Below are 12795 nucleotides of genomic sequence, written 5' to 3' on the forward strand. Positions count from 1 at the left end.
GAAGGTGCAGGACAGAGTGGCTGAAATGTCATGTGAGGGTCCAGTGACCGCTCCCCATACCGTACCCTTCTATGAGAGACTGTCAGCATCAGCAAACCTGATCTTGGGGACCCCTTGCAAGTAGTCACAGCCGTTCTGATAGCAATGATGGCTGTTATGCTCAGAGGATGGCAGGCTACAACACACTGCAGCCCTGGAAGGAAGGTGTGAGTTGAGTAGGGATGCAGAGACCTCTCTTCTTTTGTGTCTGTAACCATCCTCCTTTGGTGTGTGTGGTTGGCAGATCCCCCCACAGCAGCATGAAGGTGAACTGAACAAGGATTTTCCATCCAGTGAGATCCGGAGGCTACAGGAGCAGAACACAGGTCTGCGGAATGCTGTTTCACAAATGAGGAGGGAGATGGAGACACTGAGTGCTCCCCTTCCTCCCGTGCAGACAGGAGGGTGCTCAAATGCAAACCCTGAGCCCAAGGCCGGAGGAGATGCAGTCCCCCCTGGTGAGTAGGGAGAGAGGGAGGGGAAGGAGGGAAGAGTGAGGGGGGCCGGTGGTGCAGAAGGACAGATGGGGAGAGGACCCCCAGACAGCTCCCCCCATTTCTCTAACAGTAACAAAGCTCTGCAGAGCTTGAGGACTGCTCCTCCAAGGGACAAAGCTGTTTCATGCTGGACGGTGTATCTTTGCCAGCATAGAGGGGAACGCGCAGGGCGTATAATATCTGACGAGCCTGGCAAGCAGTCAGACTGGGGAGGGTATGGTGCTGGCCTCAGAGCCCCGGGTCAAGTCTCCTGTGGTAGAGCTAAGGTGGCATCCCCACCTATGCCTTGCTCTTAGCAGACACCACCACTGCCTCTGAGGGACCGGTCTATCATAGGAGTGTTTCCCTTTGTACACAAAGCCTATAGAGTACACGCAGGCAAATTCTCATTCCTAGGCGTCCAACCTTCCTGGGGGCCATGGAGGCTGGACTGAGGAGTGAGGGAAGGTCCTGAGAGTCAGAAGGGAGTGAAGACAGACAGAGCAGAGGCAAAAGACCTGACGAGCCCTGCTCCTGTGTCAGTGAGAATAGTGCAAGTGTGCCAGTGGGCAGTGGGCATAGGTTGTATTCCCTGGTGTTTTGGCAGATTGCGTTTTGGCCCTTGAAGCAGAAATGCAAAACCTGAAGCATAAACTTGAAGCACTAGAAGAGCAGCTAGAAGGTGTGGCAGAGCCAGCCAAGGCAGCCTCGGCCACTGCTGATCTGCACCGTGGTGCCCAGAGCTCTGCAGAGTCGGCTGGTGAGGGCCCCTAGCTCCTTGCACCATGTGCTCCACCCCAGCCACACTGTCTTTCTGAAGATTGAGATATGATCCCTGGGCAAGTCCTCTAGATGCATGCGCAGCTCAGGAGTGTATGCTGCCACTAGGGAACTGTGTCCAGAACCGGGAGCCCTCCCATCCTCCCACCCCACTGCACCCCTGTGCTCACCTGTCTCCAGTCCCCTTGGCTCTCCCAGTGGTAGGTGGGAGTTCTGTTTTCTTGTGTAAATGGAATTATGTGGCACATGTGCATTTGTCTGGTTTCTTCAGGCCTAAGTTGTCTTAGTTGTCAATGCCAGACTTCACAATACTTGTACCGTTGCCCTCCCTCAGCAGTGATACTTGTAGCCCTCAACTTTCACAGTCCTTCTCCCTGGGTTGGCCATTTGAGAGACTGCATGGTTCATCCTGTTACAGTGCTAATTTGCAGTTCCCTGTGTGTCAATATCCTTCCTTGGTCTTTTGGTATCTTCCTCTGCCCTGTCTGTCATAGTGAGCTACTTCAGGCCAGACTTAAACAGGCACTGCTGCCCTTTGAGGCCTCTGAGTGGCCCCAGAGTTCTGAGCAGCACTCACCTCCAGGTCCCAGACATTTGCTTGCCCCTGGGACCCTCAGGGCTGCCCACAAATTCCACCTGAATGCCCTTCCCAGGAGCCTGCTGACCTTGGTACACAGCTGGACGGGGCAATGGGCAAGGAGCAGGGCAGGGATCTTCCTGGTCCTGTGGCTCCAGGAAGCAGGCTCACCTGGGGCCTTCTTTTCATTCTTTTTTAGCAAGCAGTGTGTTGGGTACAGTGCACATTCCCTTAGTAGTGAAGGGGAGGAAGGACAGGAGCTCACCTGAGTCATCCCAGGGCCCCATCCCTGACCACTGGGCTGCCTCCTCTTCTTTGGAGTCTTCCATGTGGCCACCCTTTTTGGCCAGACCGTGATCGGGGAGCAGAATGGGTGGAGTGTGCCCTTTGCCCTGTCGTGCCATCCTTGTAGTTCTGGAAGGAGCCCAGCAGGCTGTGGCACATCCTTCCCTAGGGGTTGCTTCTCTTGGTTTGCCCATGTCTCGTGGAGACCTAACGTAGGGCTGGGCCGAGAAGGGCCTGTCGTCCTGTCTCATAATGTTGAGGTCACGGTTTAGAACCTCGGTGACTCTTACATCAGAGGCATCATGATCACATTTATGTTAAGTTTTCCTCAAACAATTTGTAAATTTCAACTTTGAAACCATCATGGCCTGGAGTTTCCCTTGTGGGAAGGTTTTAAATTGTGAATTCAGTTTTATTCATATTAAGGGACTGTTCAGATTTTCTTTCTTGTGCATTTTTTGTGACATTATACTAAGAAATTAACCATTTCAGATAAAATTTCCAGCTTCTACATGAAGTTGCTTGTCCTGTGCATTTAGTTTGTCTGCTTCTTCACGATCCCTTACCTCAGCTTCCTGAGTAGTTGGGGTTACAGACCTGCGTCACAGCAGGCATTGGTCCTGAGTCTTTGAATGTCCATAGGACAGTCCCCGTATATTAGATTATCTGTTCTCTCTCTCTCTCTCTCTCTCTCTCTCTCTCTCTCTCTCTCTCTCTCTCTCTCACTCATCTTTTTGAGACAGTGTCTCCCTGTAGCCCCAGCTGTCCTGGAACTCACTACGTAGACCAGGCTGGCCTTGAACTCACAGAGATCCACCTGCCTCTGCCTCCCGAGTGCTGGTGTTAAAGGCGTGCGCCACCACGCTCGGCTGCTATTTGTTTTTTATTTATTGTCTTTATGAAAAGCTAACCATTGACTTTGTTGATCCTCTCTTGTACATTATTTTCTGTTGTCTCAGTGTTTAATATTGATTTTACTCTGTCATCACATCTAGATTATTTGGTTTTTACTTGGTCATCTTTTTTTTTTCTAAAATGTGTACCTAAAGATATAAGTGGGGGGTTTTTTTGTTTTGTTTTTTTAATTGTTTTCCTACAGCGCTGGGGATGGAGGCCAGGGCCTTGCACGTTCCAGGTAAGATGGCTGCAGTGAACGGTTCTACAAGTGTTTTATTCTGATGTACTCTAACCAAGTAACTTGGGCTGGTCCAATGCATGCTGTAGCCCCCGTAGGCCTTGAACACACAACCCTCCTGCTTCAACCTCCCAAGTATCTGGGATTTATACAAGTAAGCCAGCAAGCCTGGGTACTGGAAATTTTATTGAAAGGATAGCTTTAGCTGCATTCCCTAAGATTATTATCATTCAGTTTTAAATAACTTGTGATGTCACTGTCACTTCTTTGACCCATGTGTTATGTGGGCATCTTTTTATCTTCCTTTCCAAACACATGGTCTTGTATTTAAATGGACACTGATCTGACCTGGGAAGGTTGGTTTCTTCCCACAGCCCTGCTCTCTCTCCATGAAGCTCCATTTCACAGACAGCACATCTCTGATCTTTGATCCAGGGACCCAGCCCTTTGATCCCAGGGAAGGGTACATTCCCTGGCTCATCTCCTCAGGGAGACTGTTCTTGTTTCTGCGATCTAAGCTGACTCTTATCTATAGGAGGAACTGCCCTGACAGGCCAGGCATCTACTGCATTGGCACTCAGGAAACTCGGAGACAGAGTGCATCTCTTGAACTTGCTGGTGACACAGCTCAAAAAGAAGGTGAGAGCCAGGAGTGGTACCATAGCCTTTAATCCCAGCACTCAGGAGGTAGAGGGAGTGGATTTCTGTGAGATTGAGGCCAGTCTGGTCTACATAGCCAGTTCCAGGCCAGCTGGGGTTACAGGAGACCCTGTTTCCAAAAACAAACAACAACTGGGGGCTGGAGAGATGGCTCAGCAGTTAGGAACACTGGTTGTTCTTGCAGAAGACCCGGGTTCAAATCCCAGCACCCACAAGGCAGCTAACAACTGTCCATAACTCCAGTTCCAAGGGATTGGATGGCCTCTTCTGTCCTCCGCAGGCATTGCACGACACGGGTGCACTTACCTACATGCAGGCAATACGCTCATACATATAAAAAATAAAAATAATAAATAAAGAGCCGGGCGTGGTGGCACACGCCTTTAATCTCAGCACTCAGGAGGTGGAGGCAGGAAGAGCAGGAGTTCAAGATTGTCTTTAGCTACAAAAAGAGTTGGAAGTCAGCTTAGGATAACTGAGACCCTGCCTCGAAACGACAACAACAAAGTGCATGTGTGTATGTGTTATGTGTATGCATTATATACTTTCTATATGTGTAGATATGTGTGTGTATAACACAATATATATGTGTGTATATATATATATTATAATAAACACACGGGAAGAATCAGGTAAAGGAGAGAAGAGGCCTCAACAGGGCAGCACCAAAGTGGACATGCAAGACCTGTGTAGGTGAAGTCACATGTCTGGCTTCTTTCACTTAGCCCAGTATCTTCAAGGTTCGTCTGCGTTATAACCTGATAGGTAAAAAGTTAGCAGAGAACAAGTGAATGGAGGATGAGGCACCGAGGCATAGATAAAACTCCATCAAAATAGGGTTTATTAGCAAAGGAACACATGGGACAGATCCCCTTGTGGGCAGGGAAAATGTCTGCCCGGGTCTTGAGCTGGGGTCTTTTTAAAAGGGAGGCGTCTGCTTCCTGCAGAAGGCGGGAAGATGTATTTTTTAAAAGTTGGGTGTGGGGGGAGTGGGAGAGTGGGACTGTTAAAACCTGTCCTCTTTAGAGATCAAAGGGGAAGCCTGCTGTGTTGGCCAAACAGTGGAGAAAAGTCTGCTTCTCTTGACTTCAAAGACCAAGGTGCTTATCAGCTAGGTTCCCTTTTCTCAGGAGCATGAGAAGTCCTTAGGATCCTGTCCGTGAGGGGGCGGGGCTATCTGAACCTTAACACAACCCATGTCAGAGCTTCCTTCTTTTTTATGGCCACACAGTATTCTATTGTGTGGCTGGGCTACATTTTGCTTATCCACTCATCCATGGATGGACATAGGTTGCTTCCCTATACCTAGAACAGGAAGTCAGAGTATATGTTGGTCATCTGCCTGGTTCTCCTTGTACCTGGCACAGAAATGGAGCTGTCACTGAGAGAAGCAACTGGGTTAGAGCCACCTGGGTGCTGGCAACGTGGAGCTGAGGTCCAGGGTAGGAATCACACAGCCATGCTGCTGCCGCCCCCGTTGTACCTATGGCCTGAGACGTCCCTTTCTGAGTCTTGCATCCCTTCCTGCCTGTTCTCCACTCCCACAGTGTCACTAACCCCCCGCCTTGGGGTCTTATATAACCTAGACGGGATTTCAAACCTGCTGTGTAGTTGAGGATGACCTTGAACTTCTGATCTTCCTGCCTCTACTTCCCACATGCCGGGCATGTGCTACTGCACCCCGTTTGTGTATTTAGGGACTGAGTCCAGGGCATCTTGAATGCTAGGCAAGGTCTTCCAGCTGAGCTCATCTCCCAGCCCATCGCTACTTTTGTAGCCTCCACCCTCATGCTTATGTTCCTTTTACCTCCATCCTCTGACTGACGGAAAGGACTCCCCTGCTCACTAGCAGTGTTAGTGTTCTAAACAGTTGTGTCTCCCTGGGACTAGGGCTCAGGGGAGAGAGAGCTGTAACCTGCTGCCGTGCACAAACTCCCCTCAGTGACCCTCAGGGTCTAGTGTGGTCTGCACAGGAGTAGCAAATGCAGGCAGGTTTGCAGATCATGTACAGGGGAGGGACTGGCCTCTACCCCCAGGCCTCATACTCCTTCCTGGGACAGTCCCCTACTCTAATACTGCCTTCTGAACTGACCTCCTAGGTGCAGCAGAAGCCCCTGGAGCTGAATACCATCCATCATGAGCTCCCCCAGGAGGTGGACTGGGTACACCTAGAGGTTTTGGAGCTGCAGAAGCAGGTGGCTGAGCTAAGCAAGCATCTCCAGATAGCCTGGCCCCAAGAAGGAGAGGCTTCGGACAGGAAGCAGCTCCAGAGAGAGGTAGGTGCCCAACGTATAGCACCACCAGCAGCACCCATCCTGACCTGTAAGGTCCTGCTACTGAAGCAGATGTGCTCGAGTTGCTGGGCTGGATCCTTGGTCTATGAGGCCTGTGGTAATCATGTCATTAGCTCCCAAGCCACCTCTTCTCTCCTAATCCACTGGTTTCCTTGTGCACTTCCTGACCCTTCTGGTCTTTTCTTAGACTGGCCACACTACTGTCGAAGTATAGCCCATGCCCCCTTTGGCTGAAAAGCCTTTCTCAGGAAACACGCTGCAGAGGGCTCTCCGCTGACAGGCCTGGCCTGCCCATAGGAGGAGGGGCCACTAGTCACTCAGCGTGTGTCAGAGTTGTGGCCATAACAGAGGCCTGGGGTAGCTGAATGCCCACCAAGCCCCATGACAGCGTCTGAACCATGGAGAGGACCTTGGACCCAGCTCTGAGGCTTGCTCCCCTTCACCTAAGACCCTAATGGAACCCTGGGTGGGGAAGGTGGCAGCTCCACCTCCCTTAGTGTCCTATAGTGACCTGGGGTGAGTGTTCTGACTTGTGGTTACCTTTGCTCCTGCTCTGACCTGCTGTGACACACAATGACCTGTGATTAGACTCCCTGGAAACTGACCTGTAATGACAATAGTGACTTACAGTTACTTTTATCCACTTTTGCTGACCTACAGTGGCCCATGGCCACCTGGGCTTGCTGATGGTGACTTGTTAATGACCATCGTTGGCACTCAAGAGTCTTCCTTAAGGAACAGCCGAGAAGGTGAAAATAGTGTGTGCACCGTGCCACAAGAACGGGGTACACAGCCCATGGCCTCTGGCATGGGCTATGCTTGGGAATGGGCGGAAGAAGAAAAAACAGGGCAGGGGGTGGGGGCTTCGGGAGTGAGACCCCAGCTGATACTCAGCCACTGAGCAGCAGCAGAAGGCTGAATTAGCCAATAATGAAGTAGAGAGCAGCCCCTGTCCCCAAGGCCCCCCCACACCCTGCCCTGCCCAGGTCCCCAGGCCTCCCCACAATCCAGCATTCCAGGGTGAACTCCTTGTGGGGCGGGGACCCTCTGCTGGACAAGGCCCCAAGGCTGCCACCCATGGCTGAGCCACATGTCCCCCTCCTGGGCAAAGTGCTAGGTGCCCAGGAATGAGGAGGCCAGGAAGTCAGTGCTCCCAAGGGGCTGGAGGGCTGGAACCATGGTGTCAATGATGTCCCCAGCTTTCCTCACTGACAAGTAGAGAAATGGATGAGAACTGGTGCATGCCTGTTCCCTGCTCTGCTCCCAGGGTCAGGGCTCTTTGAATAATGTCGTTTCCAACACGGATGTATTAAGAGGATACAGGTGCCAGCTGGAAGAGTCTCCAGTTGATCACTTTAGCCAGCAGATAATGCAGAAAAGACTAAGATCCACCAAGTTCAATAGGAAATCTCCACATTTGATGAGGGTAAGTGAACAGATACATGAAGAAAATGGAGGCCAGCGGGATGACTCAGCAAGGAAAGGTGCTTGCTGCCAAACCTGAGGACCTGAGTTCAGTCTCCAGGACCCATACGATAGAGAGAACCAACTCTTGAAAGTTGTCCTCTGACCCCCACATGCATGCCATGCTATGCACATGTCCCCGTATACATATAAGTAAATATGCTAAAAATAATTTCTATAAGATAGAATATAAAATGACTCCTACATCAGAGTGTTAGCAGGTGAACCTGACAGATAAGGCAGTCCGAGGTGGGTGGTAAGACATCCTAGTCTCCAGTCACATAGCGTCTCCTCCAGAGTTGCCCTTTGATCATCATTGGAGAAGCTTGGAGATGCCCGCTTGACCTCCTTCCCCAGCATCAGAATACCAGCATCTGTGCCTCCAAGTTGGACTCAATTTTGGGGTTCCCCAAAAGCACAGAACCTGACCTAAGTAAGAGGTAGCCTCAGCCAGAACCATTGGATGGACATCCACAAATTGTGCCCCCTGACACTTCAGGGAATCAGTGTCATAAAGCATAAAAATGGGAACCTTCCAGCTGTAGGCAAGATCAGCATATGCATACTTTGTGGGTTCTGGGTCCTCGACAGGCATTCCAGCTGGGAAGACCATGGTTAAGAGGCCAGGTGGGGTCACCAGGATCAGCAGTGTGCCACAGTCCTTTGTGGGAAGTACAGATGGCAGTGTCCAAGTGGGGAGGCACACTATCACCCACCCATTCTCCAGGGCTTCAGGAAGAAGTTTATGTATAGAGGACTGGTCAATGAAGCAGGAGTTGGAGATGGTCCTTTCAGCTCCTGTCCAAGGCTAGACCCCCTTCCTCTGCCCAACCAAAGAGCCTACAAAGCTGGCCACCCTTCTCTGTCTCTAGCGGTGACTCCCACACAGGCCCACACAGGGCAGAAAGCCAGACATGCTGCTGTCTATCCACCTCTGACCTCAGCTGGGCTGCGCTGTCATCCCCTGTTCCTGGGTCATCAACTCATAGCCCAGGCCTTGCTACCCTGTGCTGGGCAGCAAAGGTAGTAGAAGGACTATCCTGGAGGGGACACTGTTGGCCACCTGGAAGTTTTAACCCTGACCTGACTTGGGGAAGAGCCTTCTGTGTCCCTAGGAGTCCCTGGTTTTGATCACAGCCTCCTGAGGATGGGTTTGCTGAAGTGTTTGTTCAAGTGTCCATAGTCCAAAGGATATCTCTGAATGTGTCTCGGGTTGTAGAATCTTTACCTGGGTGGGGGGTTGGGGGAGACGTTACAAAGCACTTTAATCAAATAAAATTTTAGTCATTCCGTGTCCTCCAGGTAAGTGTGCTCTTAGGAACAGGGCCAGGGCTGAACCTTTCTGTGTGGCTATGTCCAAAGGTTTGAGGCCCAGGGCATTTTCAGCATGCTGGGCCATACCAGACTGTCACTGGGGTGAAGGCTCCATGTCTACAGAGCGATCAAGGTCTGCAGGGTCTCTGTGTCAGAACAGTTCTCACTTAAAGTAACATGAGAATGAATGTCTCATGTCTTACAGAGCTAGACTTTTGAAGCAATGGGGAGATGGAGTCCCATCAGGCAGCCCTTGCAGAATGGAGCCCCAGCCTCCCTTCCTCTGGGTCTGCCCACCTCTCCTAGGGCCTTTGTATTCCAAAGTCCACCCCTGAGGAAAGACTGAAGAACAAACTACCGTGGAAATGCATTGAGATTTGGGGTACTTGGGCCTCTGACAGGCTTCCCTGGGACTGCTGACTTATCCAGCTTGGGCCTGTGGGGCCATAGGACTTTCTCTATCCCAGAGACCTCTCTGCTACCATGCCATCCCATGACCCTCCAGTCGCTGGTGGCCTGCAGTGTATCCCAGAAGCATTGGCACACAGTTACCTACAGGTGCAGTCATCCACACACTCCAGGCTACCTGAGGAACAGGAGTACCCAGAGGGCACAAGGGCCTGCCAGCCTTGCCAAATATCAGGGACCCAGCCGGGCAGGGCATGCAGGATGCTCCAGGGCACAGAGCTCAAGCACCCAGGAAGGAGCAGTTCCTTATGGCCTCTCAAAGCTGTCCAGGACCCCGTCTCCTGTTTCCTCCTCTTGTTGCAGACGTACTCACATTGTGACTACATTTCTGCAGTGTGTGGGATGGGCCCCCACGTCCAAGATGGCTGAGTGGGAGGCCACACGGCTTCCAGGGGTTCACGTGGCCCTGGCAATCACACCTGCTTTCTCAGTAGCCTTTGCCTCCTTCTGTGCCTTCTCAGGGTGGAGAGAACACAGCCAACCCACAGGGTGGTGAGGGGAGTCTGACAGCAGGTGGAAAAGTGTGAGCCAGAGGGAGGGAAGGAAGAGAAGGGGGACAGGCTAGCTCTTGGACAATAGGGGAGGCAGAGTAGGGGCCACAGCAGTGAGAAGTGCCTGGCAGTGCCCATCTGGGCTCAGGCTTCCCAGGTTTAGGGGCTTTACTCTTTCTCCCACAGCAAAAGCTGCACAGGCCCTTAGGGAACCCTGTGCTAGCTGGTTGTGAATGAATTCTCCTTGTTCCCCCTTAAAAGACAAAAAGGCCTGGTCTTCCGGGGGGGCTTGCAGGGAAGAGAAGTGCTCCAGGCTGCGGTCTCACAGGGGGCGGGGGGGAAGGTGGAGGGACTGTGGCCCTGCAGATGAGGAAAGGCTGCCTACCCCATTCCTGAGAGCCAAGTAGCCCACCAAAGCCTGGATACTGTTCCCAGCCCACAGTTAGAACATAGGAACAGTCACCCTGTTGTCTGTCTTTTGGTGGGATTGCACCAGTCAGGGAGCTGCCATGCTGATTCTGGAGGGCAGTGGACAGTGCAGTGGGCCAGCCGATTGGGCTGCCCCAGTGCCTCCATGCCCTCATGGTCTTCCCCAGTAGACTTGCCGGAGTGTCTCACACAGCTGTCTTTTGGATGGGTTTTGTTTATAGGGACTGACTAACAGGAGTCCCATGGGCACTGAGGATCAGGTAGCATTCCCTGGTTGCCCCCAGCAAGGGGCACAAGCCCCACAGACTATGTCTTTGCCCCGCCTGCAAAGGAAGCTAAAGGAAGCTGCCAGGAAAATCCTCAGTCTCCACCTAGAGAAGGAGCAGCTCCTAGAGATGGGGAACAGACTTCGAGCTGAGTTGGGCCACCCTAAAGGTAAGTACCTGGGAACAGGATGGGGGTTCAGGCCACAATGGAGGCCACAGAAGAGGGGAGGAAGGGAGAGAGGGGTGCCATGGTTCTGCCATGGAGGCCAAAAGAAAGATGCTTCCTGGCCTGACTGCCACAGCCTGGGTGCAGAGGAAAGGCTGGAGGACCGAGGCCAGTCACTGGTGGTGAAATGGAACCAGACACAGCAGGCACAGAGCAGGTATCATTTCAGCACTGGTGTCCCCTGAGCCACTGCTCTGGCCACATCTGGAAGAAATAGCCATGGAGCAGCTGGGGTCCTGTGAGGTAAACAGCAAAGCAGCTCCAGGCCAGCCTGCTGCGGGTATCCCCAGATAGCACAGCAGCGTTTGCTTGACATTCAATTGATTCCCTAGGAGAAGTGGCACTTGATTCCCAGGCTCTTGAAAAGATGCAAGGTAACTGGGTATGGTGCCTCACGCCTGTGATCCCAGCACTCAGGAAGCTGAGGCAGAAGGATCACCAGAAGTTCCAGGCCAGCCTGGGCTATAATGTGAGACCCAATCTCAAAAACAAATAAATGGGGCCAGGTGTGGTGGCTCACACCTTTAATTCCAGTACTCAGGAGGCAGAGGCAGAGGGCTCTCTGAGATTGAGACCAACCTAGTCTGCATAGTAAACTCCAGGCCAACTGGGTGGACCCTAAGACCCTGTCTCAAAAACACAAACAAATAAATATAAATAAAAACAAGTAGCGCCCAGAGCGATGGCTCGGTGATTAAGAATACTTGCACTGCAAGCATGAAACCAGAACGTGGATCCCAGCACCTACTGCTAGATCCAGGCCAAGCCCAGGAAATGAGTGCAGCCCTAAGAGCATTCAGGAAGGTGGCATGAGGGACCCACACATGGGCCCTGTCACTGCAGGGCTGGGCAAAGCAGATGTCCACTTGGGCCATGCTTTCCCTTTCCTGCTGCCCCTTGTGCCAGTGGTGCATTTCCCCAAATCAGAGCACACAGCAGTTCCTGACCCTGTGGAGAGCTAGGAACCCCTACAGTGCTGCCTCTTTAACTTCTTTGGTTTGGTTTTGGTTTATTTATTTGTATTTTATTTTACGTGTATTGAGTGTTTTGTCTGCATGTATGCATGTGCGCCATGTGCAGGTCAGAAGAGGAGGCCAGAAGAAGGTATTGGATCCTTTGGAATTGGAGTTACAGATGGTTGTCAGCCACCATATGGGTGCTGGGAACTGAACCTAGGTCCTCTGCAAAAGCAGCAAGTGCTCTTAACTGATGAGGTGTCTCTCCAGCGCCCCCCCCCCAAGGCAGGCTAAGGCAGAAGCAATTGTGAATTCAAGACCGGCCTGGGCTACAGAATGAGACCTTGCCTTTAAAAACAAAACAAAGCCAGGATTTTAAAACACACCTTTAGTCCCAGCCCTTGGGAGGCAGAGAGAGGCAGATCTCTGTGAGTTCAAAGTCAGCCTCAGGGCCTACACAGTGAGTTCCAGGCCAGCTGGGACTACAGGGAGACACTGTCTCAAAAAGGCCAAAGAAAAAAGGCTGGTGTGGTGGTGCACACCTTTAGTCCCAGCACTTGGGAGGTAGAGGCAGGTGGATCTCTATGAGTTCAAGGCCAGCCTGGTCTACAAAGTGAGTTCCAGGTCAGCTGGGGCTACAGGGAGACCCTGTCTCAAAAAAGACCAAAAAAACAACAACAAAAACCCCACAGAACCAAAACAACCAAAATAAGGGGCTGGAGAGATGGCTCAGCGGTTAAGAACACTGGCTGTTCTTGCAGAAGACCCAGGTTCGAATCCCAGCACCCACAGGCAGCTAACAACTGTTCGTAACTCCAGTTCCAGGGGATCCAACAGCCTCTTCTGTCCTCCTCTGGCATTGCGTTACACGGGTGCACTTACCAACACGCAGGCAATACACTCATACACATAAAAATAATAAATAAAATATTAAA

The 12795-nt window shown here is 51.7% G+C and overlaps 1 protein-coding gene across 20 annotated transcripts in view; it reads left to right on the forward strand.

Moving 5' to 3' along the window:
• Ccdc57 (coiled-coil domain containing 57) overlaps positions 1–12795 on the forward strand; it is a 90144-nt gene that overhangs the window by 44019 nt on the left and 33330 nt on the right. For 17 of the 20 annotated variants that reach the window (XR_003848696.1, XM_029560993.1, XM_008828154.3 and 14 more), the window contains 6 exons: positions 284–497; positions 1123–1275; positions 3257–3292; positions 3828–3931; positions 6052–6228; positions 10634–10847. Coding sequence is in view for 19 of the 20 variants with exons in the window: in XM_029560993.1 (XP_029416853.1) it covers positions 284–497; positions 1123–1275; positions 3257–3292; positions 3828–3931; positions 6052–6228; positions 10634–10847 (898 nt within the window). In the remaining variant the exon portion in view is untranslated. Of the gene's footprint in view, positions 1–283; positions 498–1122; positions 1276–3256; positions 3293–3827; positions 3932–6051; positions 6229–6906; positions 10234–10633; positions 10848–12795 lie in introns of those variants that run through there. The other 3 variants (XM_029561042.1, XM_029561044.1, XM_029560990.1) reach the window with 3 other exon arrangements.

Source organism: Nannospalax galili, unplaced genomic scaffold (genome assembly GCF_000622305.1).
Source record: "Nannospalax galili isolate Female #2095 unplaced genomic scaffold, S.galili_v1.0 scaffold1250, whole genome shotgun sequence".
NCBI lineage: Eukaryota > Metazoa > Chordata > Mammalia > Rodentia > Spalacidae > Nannospalax > Nannospalax galili.